At 44.3% G+C, this 14,140-nt stretch overlaps 1 protein-coding gene across 1 annotated transcript; it reads right to left on the bottom strand.

Annotated features, from left to right (window-relative positions):
* Positions 1–4,397: 4,397 nt before the first annotated feature.
* Positions 4,398–6,656, bottom strand: LOC143004976 (BTB/POZ domain-containing protein KCTD12-like). Its single transcript, XM_076156193.1, has one exon. It carries the CDS (start codon positions 6,438–6,440, stop codon positions 5,646–5,648), a length of 795 nt encoding a protein of 264 aa, XP_076012308.1. The 5' UTR covers positions 6,441–6,656; the 3' UTR covers positions 4,398–5,645.
* Positions 6,657–14,140: the final 7,484 nt, after the last annotated feature.

Raw genomic sequence — 14,140 nt, 5'->3', positions numbered from 1 at the left:
TTATAGTTTATAAAGTGACACCAGACGACAAGCAGAGCTCCACTAAGGCCGAACCCCACGTCACTATATCACAGCTGCATTAGATATGAAAAACATTATTTATCTAAAAATCTGCAAGATCTGTCCACACATACAAACTGATATGTAAAGAAGAAAGCCAGTCACTTAAACATCTGTCCATTGAAACGTGGTTTGTCAAAAGACGAGACATTCTGCAGTATCTTAGTATTCATGATATGCAATTAAAGCTTCATATGTTAACTCAGTACTATTGGCACACAAACCCACACACACACAAACACACAGAGGAAGGTGACAGGATATTAAGATGGTTCAGTGATGGCCTGTGAATCAGCTTCCTCCATGTCTTGCCCTTTCAGACAGGCCTAAAAGGAAGGGAGGGGGGCTGCACTGGTTGTGAAAGGAAGCCCACTCCAGCCACAGCAGGGGTGAGGATGCTCCCTGTCTTCCTTCTCTATTCCCTGCAGTTGATTGCTGCTGGCAGCCTTTACCTTTTGGTTTACCGGTGCAGTGCAAAGCTCATAGATTTGACACTGGGAGCTGCTGCAGCCTCCGGTCTGCCGCTGGGCCCCGAGAGCAGCTCAGCAGAGACTGGGCGACATTTACACCCTCCCTCGCACCCGTCAATACGACGCAGAGGCAAGAGGTACGTTGAGAGGCGCTGAGGCTGAACTCTGTGCCGAGACAGATCTGTGGCCGCTGGAGGTTGACAAATGCTCTACAGCCCAGCTTTGGTCTGGTCCAGCTTTTGGCAGATCACACTTGTATTATTGTTTTCATTTCCTGCGTCTTACCGTAGCTCGTCTGCGGGGGGAGACGCTGAATGAGCATCACTCTGTACTCTTGAGCAATAAAAACGAAACATTAACCACAGAACTGATGTAACTGGAGAGGGAGCAAAATAAAATAAAGCTGCAATCCATTATTACAGCAACAAAACTGTCAGATTGTAAATCGGCTTGAAATTACATCAGTTTCCACTTGTTTATGTGATAGATTGTGGCTGTAATATTGTATTTTGTTGCGTTTGATTTGTTGTTGAGATTGAGAGCAGATACAATGTCAGGACTGCATCTTAAATGAATAAAAACACAAGTGGATGTCACACACACACACACACACACACACACACACACACACACACACACACACACACACACACACACACACACACACACACACACACACACACACACACACACACACACACACACAGCTCATTTAGTTAATGATTTCAGGACAGTATGGATCCTTGATGGTTTTACTGCATGGTAACACCAACACTTAGCTCACTCATTATGTGTTCAGGTGGAGAGCAAACAGCACCAGTTTGACGTTTTTAGAAGGCAGTAAAGGCCGTCAAAAAATACTTTGCAGGCTTTATTCAAATAGTAAAGTGTTTGCGCTGATTTCAAGAGTTTTGTTTGCTCTGCCAGAGAACATTTCATTGGAAACTCTACAGGCTATAATGACTAAAACAAGCCCGGTGCAAAATAATACAGCAGTGGAATGTCTGGTTTCTTCCTCAGCATTTTTAATAAAGAACCAGTGATGTTTGAAGTCGATTTAAAGTGAGTTTAGTGTTGATTCTGGCTCTGTAGCTCTTAATTACGCCGGCCTCAGGGTGGTTATGGCACTAATATCTTACAAGCAAGAGCCAAGCCTTTAAAATCATAACATGGACACACAGTATCCTCCACTTTCCTTTCCTTTCACTGAGGAGTTATGCTGTCACTGAGTTCAGAAACATTAAATGACGAAACCACGTTGTAGATGAAGAATGATCACAATGTTTGCACATGTTAGAAAGATACTTATTGGTATTCATCCTGGGAGTTATTGTGCCTTCTAGCCCTTCTGGGTCATCCCCACTTATCTGCTGAGAAGTCTGAGTAATGATGTAATGTGTGGTCCTTGGTTGGAGCAACATAAGACGCGGTGAGGAAATTGCTTTTTTCATTACTTTTGCTCTTCTCTTTGACAAACGCAGCTCACTTACGTAGCATTAATCCAGTGATATAAACACCAGGGGATGCATAACGGCTGTGTGGTTTATATTCTTTCATATTTGTTAAGCCAATACAGAGCTGAACTACATGGCGCATGTTCAGCACGACCGCAGTGTTGCTGGGAAAAGACGCGAGAGACTGTGAATTATTTAAACGCAATTCATTTCCTGGGTTTTAACATCTACAACTTTTATCACTGGCATCACTTCATGTTGCCTCATCTGGTGAGAACAACATCCCTGATACCACTTCAGTTACTGCAGAGTAGAGAGGCTGCACACACACCACAGAAACCAAAACATTCAATTATCCATTGGAAGAATTCAAACTAAACACTTTCTGGTGACTAGCATAGAAGCCAACGGGACAGATAGCAACATGTAATCATGAGTGTTAGACAGAATTTCCCCCTATTTCCAGAAGCACATCTGGACTGAAAGCACTTTTCTTTTGAGTTATTGATTTCATCATTTAACTCTAAATAAGACAGTAAATGATACACTTTAGTAAACTATCAGAGTATTCCTTTATGTAACTGAACACTGACAATCTGGAATAGGAGTATGAGGCCAAAGCAGCTTCAGATCTGTTTGTGTTGGTGACTTGTAAAAATAGAAGCTAGATACAGAATCATATACTGTGTTAGACTTTCACAGCTAATCTAAACAAAGGGACATATAGACGTTGGCGTGTTGTTTTCTGTGAAGGCAATGTGTGATGTGTCCACATACAGATAGAGCAGGAGGAGGCATTCAAACGTAGCCTTGTTAAAGACGAGCAGGCCTTTGTGAGCTGCAGAAACGTGTTAAAGCCATAACACACAGTGGCTGATATGAAGAGAGCCAGCTCCTCTGTGTTATTATCTCCAACTCTGCAAATTGGCTAATTTGCCGCTCTTATCACTCTCCCTCCTGCGCTTTGTGTGTTCCTTTGTGTGTGTGTGTGTGTGTGCGTGCGGGTGTCAGTGTGTGTGCTCGTGTGTGCGTGTGTGTGCGTGTGTGAACGTGTGCACATTTTCCTCTTCCGCCTAACAGTTATATTACAGAAGAAATAGCATGGAGAGAGTGAAATGTTTTGGAGGTGTTTGCATCACTTAGGCATACACACACACACACACAACGTATTAGTAATCATTGCTTGGCAGAGAAACTCATTCTCTCACAAAACCCTTATTAATAAAATGTTTTGCGCAGTGTAAAGACATATAAAGGCAGCAGATGAGTTGAAAAGTGGACGATATCTCTCAGCCCCAGTTGCTGCTTTCTGGAGAGGGACAGTGCGTACTACTTCCTGTTTCAAGAGATCACACCAAAGAGGAAGACAAGCAGTCGATCTTTCCTCTTTCCTGTCCAGATGGCCGCGTCAGCTGACAGCAGATACAAGGTCTCTTTTCTATCTTTGAAGCTCTTCTAAAGCTCACTGGTAGCAGACGTGTGTGTGGGTGGTTGGGGGGTACCTACGTATGTGTGTGTTTGTGTGCATAGTCGTGTGTCCGTTAATTTGTGTACATGACTGTTCACAGATAGAAGCATGATTTTCAGCACTGCGTCAGGATGATGAATGTTGTGTTTTGCTGTGTATAAATGTATAAACACACACGCACTCTAACACAAAGCACACAAAGCCGTCTTTGTGTTACAATTGATCCTTGGTTAGCTTGGATTTTCGCCCCAGGGTCCCTCGAGGAAAACCTACATTTGATTACAGTACTTGTCAACCAGGGAGAAATCCCCTCCTCCTTCTGCTGCCCAGGGGAGATAACAGTGCTGCTCTGTGTTGCAGAGGAAGCTCAGCTACTGTCTAAGATGCCGTTTGGTCAGATTATTATAACTTTGGAGAAGACAGAGCTAATTTAGTCCAGAGAACAGCGTCTTATAGCTGAAATAACAGCTTTTATAAACATCACAATAGAAATATGTTGTAATATCGAGCAATCCACAAAGGAATTTTGAAGTCCAACCCCACTCTGTGCCATTATCTCATAATTTTAACTGAATATAGAGGGACAACACGTTAGCAGATGACTTCTGATAGATTGTTGATCCTGCTGTTGATTTGTACGGGTTTTGCATTTCATACAGGAAGTCATTTACACCACTATCTCTCTCCTCCGCTGAGTCAATGTGCTCTCAATATACGATGTGAGAAGTGAGGAAAGCAGAGTGTGAGAAATTCATTCTGCTCCCGTGCTTCTTGGGGAAGCTGGGGACTGAAAGTGTCCATGCATTAGAATATGTCAGTCAGTATTCTATGAGAGAGCCACCAATGTCCACAAATATCTCAACTCGTTGTCATACATTCACACAAAGTAGTTGTGTTTTCGAAAAAGCACTCCATTACCAAAAATGTCTCACAGAGAACTGGATGTTGTGTTAAAGGAACCCACTTTATTTGCTGTAGCGTCAGATTTAAGACAATATAAACAAGGACAGAGGTCGCAGTAAGATTGTGAAAACGCAAACACAGAGCACTGAACGCGTGTGGCCGCTATAACAAAATCAAACTAAATATAGCGAGGACAAAACACTCAGCTCATTATCTATCAATCCATCATTTTAAAAGAGAATACAAGAGAGTTTGAAATAGATGAAACCATATTAGGCTTTTGACAGAACACATGGCCTTTAAGCTGTCCTCAGAACATCAATGGCCTCTCTTCACTAATGTGACAATTATGCAAGTGCTCACAGCAGGGGGGGGCTGCAAATTCAGAAGTGTGTGGATCACAGACACCCCCTGGCAGGCATGGGTGGCTGACTAGCAGGGCAAAAACACTTCTCTGTGGAAAACTTGGAGATTTAGTGGGAAATGAAACGTCTTGGGTATCTAGCAGAGAGACTTTCAATGACGACAAGTCTTCTCTTCTGTCCTCTACACCGCACCGTCTCACTGACGTTAGGATTTCATGTTGATTACATCTTTGTGGACCTGGGATCCTCTTACTGGATCAGGTTTGGTGATGAGCTTACATTGGGGTTGTATTGTTACATCTTTATTTATCTCTTGGTCATTTGCCAGCCTCCCATGCACACTTGGCTATTTAAGGAGATTGGATTTCTCAAGAATTTTCCCTTTGTCTACTTTGGAAGCTTTGCCTGGGTTAAGATCTGTTGATATCTGGGCCTGTAAAGCCCTGCGAGACCTTGGATGTGTGGTTGTAATACACAAATAAACTTTCACCTTTTGACCGAATTGAGGCCGGCTGTGACCGCTCACTCTCCACTTCTAAACCACCAGAACCCATGCTTGCTGAGGAACTTCTCATTTTTCTGTCACTCTGAGGAACATCACCAAACATTCAAGTCATCTGCTTCAAAACACAACACTCACTGATATAGTTTACACGGCCAACTGGGCTATAAGTTGATAAGTTACATATCTAATTTAAAGTTTTTTAGTTGTTGCAGCTCCAGCTAAACGTTGTTCAATAATAGAACATGTGCAACAAAGTGACAGAAACACCTGAAGAGTGAACGTTAAACCTCCCGGTCAGTGAGGATGAAGAGGTGATTGGAAGTGATGATTTCTCTCAGGGTGATAAATGCAGAATAAAATGTGCCCTGGTGACTCTTGAGCAACCAGCACCGGGCGCCGCGCCCAGCAATGGATCCCAGTTCATCGGCAGAAGACGTACTCGGTGTAACTGGTCCAGATTTTGTCCTCGCTCGGGTCGTTACTGGAGTAGGCGCAGGTCCCCGTGGAGCTGCAGGCCACCATGTGGAAACCAGCGTCGGCCAGCCGGTCGAACGCCTGCTCCAGGAAGTTGTACTTGAGGTAGTACCTGGACGTGTACTTGTCCGGGGGTCTGTCCGGGTCGCGGCTCTCGTTCAGGGTCTCTCCGAACACCTCCTTGGCCAGGGAGATCTTGCTGCACACGGTAATTCTGGCGACTCGGCGGAATTTGGCGTCCGCTTGAATGTCTCTCCCGATGGTGTAGCTGCCTCTGTATCCGACCGTGATGAAGCCGTTGCCGTTGGTCCCCGGAGAGCGCAGGGTTCTGTCGGAGGAGGAGGTGGTGGCCGGACTGAGCTCAGCCTCCTCCGGGTCCCCGCTGTCCTCCGCGCTGGAGTCCTTGCTGCCCGCTGCGAGGCGCGCGGACAGCTCCGGCAGCAGGAAGAAGTCCGCCTCCTTCTGGAGCCTTCTACGCTCTTTGAAAAAGTCCGGCAGAACCATCTCGGAGTCGCGCAAGTAGTCCAGGATGTAGCGGAAGAGAAAGCCGTCCCTGTCGAAGAAGAAGCGGCCCTTGCTGTCCGTGGGCAGCTCGCCCGGGGAGCTCTGGGTGAACTTGGCCCACAGCAGAGAGTTGGGCACCGCCGTTAGCGTGTCGAGCCGGGTGACGTACACCTGGCCCCCCACGTTTAACTCCACTATCTCGGGGAAAGAGGCGGATTGCCCGTCGGTCTGAGCCATATCTGCTGTCCGAGGAGGAGCCCTACTACGGATGGCAGATTCCTTCCTGCACTGAGATGTTTATACCGGTCTGTGTGAGTGGGAGGAGGAGAAGGAACAGGACACGGCCACGGAGCTGTTAACTCTTCAGTGGGAAGATCTGACACCACGTTATGGTGCCTTCAAGGCCCCCTGGAAGCTCCAAACTCACATTTTCAGCACCGCACTAGTGGGCTTACTGAGCTCCACGGTTCTCAATTTGTTGCATGTGTGCCACAAGTGGTACACGAGGCGCCCTCTGGTGGCAGAATAAGATTTAGGCGGGGTGTCAGAAATGTTTGCAATCAAATGATGTTATTGTGGAAAAGAGTATAAAACAAACACAATTTAGTTCATTTTTAAACAACTATTACCCTCATTCAATGAAGAATTTAATTTCTCCTCATTAGACCAACTCATATGCACACTATGTATTTCTCTTTCATGTTGGTTCAGTGCAGCACCCCATGCACACAAGCCTTTTCTTGCTCAGAGATAACATTTCATTCAATTTGGCTAAATCAAGCCGTCTTTCAGCCCACACACTGCAAGCCTGTTACAAAACACACACACTTTAAATCACTGCTATTTGTCAACCATAATAGTCTTTCAGATTATGGAATTCTCATTCTCTCCACACTAAACATGCAGCGATCAATTTCCTTTGATTTCAGTAAACGTAGACTTGAAAATCAATAAGCAGACCCCTGAGACTTATTTTGTCACCAAACATCAAAGTATGCATTTCCAGTATAAAGGAGAGTGGTATGTTACTCTCAAAGAACACAAATGGCCATGGTGACCTTCTTTCTCTTCTACTGCAGCTGAAGATGGTTCGGGAGAAAAACACATCAAAAGCTTGACCAGACAAGACACCACATCTGTGAACGTAGGGACAAGCATGAACCTTCCGCATGTTTCACCCTGTCAGATCTGATGAAAAGCAGGGGCTGGTGACACCGTGCATGTGTGTGCGTGTGCGTGTAAGCGCGCGTGTGCGTCACAAAGGCGCACAGTATGTGGCTGTCTACTCCCTGCTCAGGTTAGGATTTAGCTGTGACATGACTGAGTGGGCATTCCAGATTTGGAGGAAAAATTTAAATAGAACAGAAAAGTCTGCACTCATTTTTTTCAAACGCAGAAACGATTAGAAACAGTGGCTATCTGGAAGGTGAGGAAACAACTGTAGATTAAATGGAATTGGAGAGTAACTTGGTCTTGGCGGAGGTATGTGCTCTCTGAGCAGGTTCAATATTTGACATATATTAACATGGTTGATGGTCTTGCATCTACCTGAGAACTGTGGTGGTGTGTTTGCACATTAATAACACACCCTTTAATTTAAGCAAACATGGAGCTGGGGGAGATAACGGCGAGCCATAACCACACTCTCCATCCATTACTGTTACACAATCACACAGCAGGATGTTTGCAATCACCTCTCATACAAAAGTGTGACGTGACACAATTTTCAAACTCGACCTACAAAAAGCATTGGGTCATTAAAGTGATGATTTGTGAATGACTTTGGGACATTATGAAACATTATGATGGCCTATAGGAGTTTTTTATGATGCATTAGGAGTGTGCTGTGAGGAAGAGTCTGGCTTCCCAGGGTGGCACTTGGCTGGTGGAGGTATATTGCCAAAGTTCAAAGGGGCATCAGTGTTACATACTTGTCATATTTCCTCTGGAGGGCCCCCAGGCTCACTTTTAAACTGAAATTTGTATAAAGTTCTGATCACTGGAGGTTTTGTGTCTTCTTTCTGCATTTCTCTTCTTTCATCCATGCAGTGTCTGAGTCTGTGTGATGAACACATCTCAAACTCTTCAAATTTGATGTAAAGATTTTTGTTTAACAGACTGCTTGCCAAATTCTTCTCCGTGTCCTTCCAGCAACAGATGCCTGGAGACTTCATGGTCTTTGGGGAACACTTACATGCTCAAACTGATAAACTGTGTACTGCGTGATGTATATGTGTGTATATGATGTGCATATGGGAATCACATTGTGGGAATAGAAGTGGGAACAAATATGTTAAGGGTTTGTGTGTGGTTATTTGTACAACTATTCTCATCTGAAAACACACTGAAGTTCCTGTTTTAGAGAAGAAACACGACTGTAACTTTCTTTCATTTCAATATTTAGACGACAGTGACCCCTAGTGGACAGGAAACGTAAAAGCAGGTTGTTTTCTTCTTTTTTTCCTTGCGTCTCTGCCTCACATACTGGTGTACACAGTTCAGTGATGTAGTTTAGTGATCAAACTGTCATTTTATAAACGGGGCCACAGTGCTTCCTTCCTCCGTTTCATGATGTATTTTGCCTTTATTCGGCTTATTTCCTGGTCATTACTGCTGATAGAAAACCAAAGTTAACTTGTTTAAAATGTGACACACAAAACACCTGCACTCATTACTGGTTATTAGTTGTACATGATTAGAATTGAAATTAAACACACACACACACACACACACACACACACACACACACACACACACACACACACACACACACACACACACTGCTGTCTGTTCATTTCCGGGTGGTTTCCTGAGGATTATGCCTGAGCTTGTGTCTCTGTCAGTGCAGGGAAAGGTTACTCATTTCTCCTGCAGTCTGCAAGAGGATAATTGGTTAAAGGAAGTTGTATAGTTAAGCTGCTCTCCATCCCTCTCAGAGACAATGAAGTATGCCAGCTCATTTACTAATCATATGTGGAAGATTCGCCTTTTCATTGTGTGTAATTGCCTTTCCCTGCAGTCTCATATAGAACTCAGCAGATCCACAGATTCACTTTGGCCCTCTGCTGGTTCTGATCTCCAAAACCTATAGTGCTGTTACATTTTTACAGTTTAACTTATCCTAGTAGGTTTTCGAAGTAATGTTTTACCACTTTATTAGAATAATGATGACGGATACACACTTATCAATTGCGCTTAAAAGGGCTCAGATCAGATCAAAGTCCAGATCTCATTTCAAGTTTAGTTGCAGGAAAACCAAATTAAAGTTCAGAGTAGAGCACAGACCCCAAGCATTCTGTTTATGAAACTATGACGGACTTGGCCCAGCAGTAAGTGTTTAGAGAGCTCAGACTAGAAACAATGTTGTCCACTCTATTGCACAGCAAACCAGGAGACATAATGAAAGCTCTCAACGTTTGCAGCTCTTTGAATTTCACTGACTAAATTGGATGTGACGCAAGAAACATCTGGCTGTTCATTGAACTGAAACCCTTTGAATCATATTGAGTGTATTGTGTACAGAATTTTAGTTGTCCGATTGAAATGACACAAAGGTTTTTAGGTTGCATTAAATATAACACGTCCTTACAGACATAAATGTCCAGTGCTGCATAACCAAAACTACATTGATCTAAATTGATCCAAATATAAGTCAAAGCTGCCGGCATTGGCAAGAAATCAGAATTGAAATCCACAGATCAGAACTCCAAATATCAAATCATTAATTTGTGTTGATTTATATTGGTAAAGGCCAGGTATAAATGTTTACAAATCCCTGACTTAATAAAAGATAAAAGCTGATATTTATCCAGACCAATTTATAAAGTATATTATCCAAAATGTTCTCTGTAATTTCCAGTGTCTTTGGCTTGTCGTGTGTGTGTGTAGTCCTCTCACATGTCTGTCACACTGAGTGATCACGCAACCTCCTGCATATGACACCAGGCAGCATCCTGACGTGACACCAGGCCAAACGCTGTCACTCATGTGGGGGAGTGTGACCTCTTCTGTTTGCTCTCTGTGCCACCTAAACCCATCATCCATGTGTGGCCTCGCTCAGCTCTTCTGCAGCGGAGCGGAGACAGACACAGACACGAGGCTCAGATGGTCACATGTGTCTTATTCAGCGTCAACAAGGAAAATATCATCCTTGTCCATTTGTTTCTCTAAAAACACACACTGCTCAAAATGTGAACACTTAATCATCACAGTACAACACCAAGTCTGTTCAACTTCTGGGATATCAAGATGTCCATTTAGGAATGCAATGGAGAGACAAAAAGCAAGACAACCCCGAACACAGGAATGAATGGTGGTGGCCACAGACAATTGCTCTTCTTATCCATCCGGACTCTAGTTTTGTGTTCTACTGGTGTCCTTGTCACTACTGGTAGCATGAGGCCGTACCTGCAGCCCAATCAGGTTGCACAGGTGGTCCAGCGCATCCATACATGCGGTCGCAAAAAGGTTTGTTGTGTCTCCCAGTACAAGGAGAGCTGGGCAGGACCACAGAAGGGCATCAACCCAGCAGCGGGACCAGTATCTGCTCCTTTGTGCGAGGAGGAACAGGAGGAGCACTGCCAGAGCCCTACAAAATGACTTCCAGCAGGCTACTGGTCTCATGAATCAGTCTGGCCCTGAGTATTAAAGTGAAGCCCTAAACTCAAAACAACCAGTGTAGGGCCATGACCAAACATAACAAAGTGCGGTTTTGTACCTTCTGGGATTCTCTTGTGATAAATAAGAGTTTATATCTCCTTTTTGTACACACGGTATGACAACAAACACACCAACTTCTAAACAACAACCATTAAATGCTTTGTGAAACTGTTTTCGCCACAACAAACTAGTTAGCAACCTCCCAAAGCACACCAATTAGTGTTTAGCTTAGCATCATACACACAGGCAACAGCAACAACAACCCCTTAAACTTGGAGATACAACATTGTCTCAGCCATAACACAGCTAACATTTGTAATACATTTGCACACTCACCATCATTCAGAAGCTCGAATAGTCCTTCAACTAAACCACACAGAGTTCAGAGCTACGCTGACTTTAGGCTGTCATATCGAACACATGCCGGTCAAACTGACAGAAAAGAAAACTGACCAAAGTTAACAAGTCAGCTGGACACAACTCTGCCCCGCCCACTCCGTACTCAGGTTTGTCTCGCGCGGCAATCCGATGTTGTTTGAAAGATCGTCGAGGCATGACGTCATGCTTCCTGTCTGAAATTTAAAGGGACAACAGTCAAGGCTTGAAACAGCCGCTCCAGAGATACAATAAGTGTTTTATCTTGAAATGAAAGTTTCAAATGAAGGTTTTGTGCATTGATTTGGTAAGAAAAATACGTTATCGTAAATATTATAAAACACAATTCACTACTTCAGTAAAAGGACCAATTTGTAGTAAAACATGGTTTATAATGCTTCTCAGAGAGACACAAATTCGCCAAGAGAGTTATACGCAAAAAAAACAAGCAAAAAATACATGCAAGCTTCCTTAACACTGCTCCATTACTAATCTACCATTGGGACCTCTTGTCCACTATGAGCAGCTGCTTATGTCACTTAATATGTGGGGCCGGCGCTACTTGAGTCACATTCTACTGTATATGAACAGAATGGCAGAATCAACCCAGATTTGATTGATTAGTTGCTGATGAAAGGAAATCGTTAGGCTCTGGAAGGTGGGAGGAGGAGGTAACACCTTTTATTGTCTAGGGTCAGAAGGTCAAAGAAGAAGGTCCACCTCCTTAATTGTGTTTGGGGATGTTGTGAGAATGTGGGCCTGTGCTCACATTTTCATTTCTGTTTTTACTTTTGGCTGTAATATTATGTTTAATGTAACTCTCTCTCTCTCTCTCTCTCTCTCTCTCTCTCCCCCCCCCCCTCTGTGTGTGTGTATGGTGTGTGTTCTCGTCACCTTCTCTTGAGGTTACGTCTGCACCCTTGTGCTCTTCAATCAGCTCTAATGGATCCTCTGGCTCAGATTCTGCCCTGCCACTGATCGTAGTACTAAACACACTGCTAACCACTTACTCACACTCACGCACGCACCCACACACACACACCCGTGCACACACGCACACACTCACACACCAGGGCGGGGCTGGAGGCTGATGTGTGTCGTGATGAGGTAAGAGGTACGGCGACCCTCCCAACGTTCTCTTTGTGTCTTTGTCCTCTGTTTCTTCTCTTGGTCACACCAGCCTCTAACACTGCACCAGTAGCAGCTGCGATGTAAAGATTTAATCTGTGAAAGTGTTTAGAAACAAATGCTTCATTACGCAATCTTTCATCTATAGAGGTGTTAAAATAGCTGTTTCTCTCACAATGAGATTTCAATGATTACTATTAATAACAAATAAAAACACAAGACCAATATCAGACGACGTCATCATGTCATCTTTCCATCTGCGTCCTAATATCTAACTCCCCGGCCTCTCGGTCCCTTGTCCACTCGTCCCCCCGTACACTCGTCCGTCTCTTTGATTGCCACTCTATGTGCTTGTGTGTATGTGAAATGGTGAATGGTACACATGGGTCCTATTCACTCATTTCCCTCAGCTTCTTCATTCGCAGAGTGAACAGGTCCCCCGGGGCTGATGCATGCATTTGTGTGAGGGTGTGTGTGTGCGTGTGCGTGTGTCTCTGTGGGTGTGGGTGCATGTGTCTGTGTGTGTGTGTGTGACCGGCATGCATTATTCTCCCCACTGACTTTCTATGGGATGACAAAATGGTTGTCCATCTAGCATGCCCCCTCCTGCCTGTCTATAGAGAAGAACAGCTCTCTGAAGAATAAAGATGCACGCACATGCACACAAACGTGCGTGCACACACACACACACAAACGCACACTTACATCACAATGTCTTCCACTGTCACATGAATAGGAATGAACAGCGTGATACTCAACAGTCATTTCTCAATCATGTAACTTAATAATTTTAAATGTATTGATTGACAATTTATCATGGCTCAATTAAAGCTGTGAGTTCTCAATCACTTACATCTATTCTCCAAATCTATTCCCCGATGATCTGTTTGACTTTGTGGTTGTTTCTATAAGAGCTGATTTGTGCCCCTGTCCCTCATTAAGAGTCTTATGGCCGCTGATTGTCCGAGCGCTTGCTTCATTCTTGTGCTGAGCGTGAGACAGTCTACCTGACGTTGGCCTGAGTGGAACAGAGCTGCTTCTCTAATTAGGTTGCCATTGCTGATTAGATTAGAGTGGCAGCTACATTCGTTTTGTCAAAGATGCTCCTCAGTCGCTTGCTGGGACTAATATGGGACATGGACAGATATATGGGACACGAGTCCACACAGCACAGACTCGTGTTGTGTGTGTGTGTGTGTGTGTGTGTGTGTGTGTGTGTGTGTGTGTGTGTGTGTGTGTGTGTGTGTGTGTGTGTATGCCCATATGTAAAATGCTGTTTGTGCCAAAAACTGGTGTAGCTGCTAACAGTATTGCTGCTGGATAATAATAATCCAAATACACACTTTGGTACTGCTCTCTTTCGCTCTCGCTCCCTCTCTCTCTCTCTCTCTCTCTCTCTCTCCCTCTCCCTCTCCCTCTCTCTCTCCCTCCCCTTCCCTTCCCCTCCCTACTCCCTGTTCCCATACTTCAATTAGGTGCCTTGCAATTAAATTACAGGGGACATCACTTAAGGAGGACATAAATAGTGGCCCGTCGTCGTGCGGGCGATGGCTCAGATGAGATATGAGCCTGGCCAGCGGAACATCACACTATCTTACATCACAGATCTGAAGCCACACTCTTGCACTGCAGCAATGGCTGAAATTTCCTCGGGTCACGATGCTTCCTGATGTGCTTTCTAGTTCAAGCCAAGTCTCACTGGCTTATTCAAACACTGCTGACATGACTGTGGTGTGTGTGTGAGTGTGTGTGTGTGTGTGCCTTCACTCAGTCAG

This window comes from Genypterus blacodes, unplaced genomic scaffold (assembly GCF_046128005.1).
Source record: "Genypterus blacodes isolate CSIRO-AG114 ecotype Tasmania unplaced genomic scaffold, CSIRO-AGI_Gbla_v1 ptg000067l_1, whole genome shotgun sequence".
Lineage (NCBI taxonomy): Eukaryota > Metazoa > Chordata > Actinopteri > Ophidiiformes > Ophidiidae > Genypterus > Genypterus blacodes.
The sequence above is the reverse complement of the archived record's forward strand: the minus strand, read 5'-3'. Positions and strand labels throughout refer to the sequence as shown.

Coding starts and splice junctions, on each gene's coding strand:
- LOC143004976 (XM_076156193.1), bottom strand. CDS start 6,440: ATGGCTCAGACCGACGGGCAATCCGCCTCTTTCCCCGAGATAGTGGAG.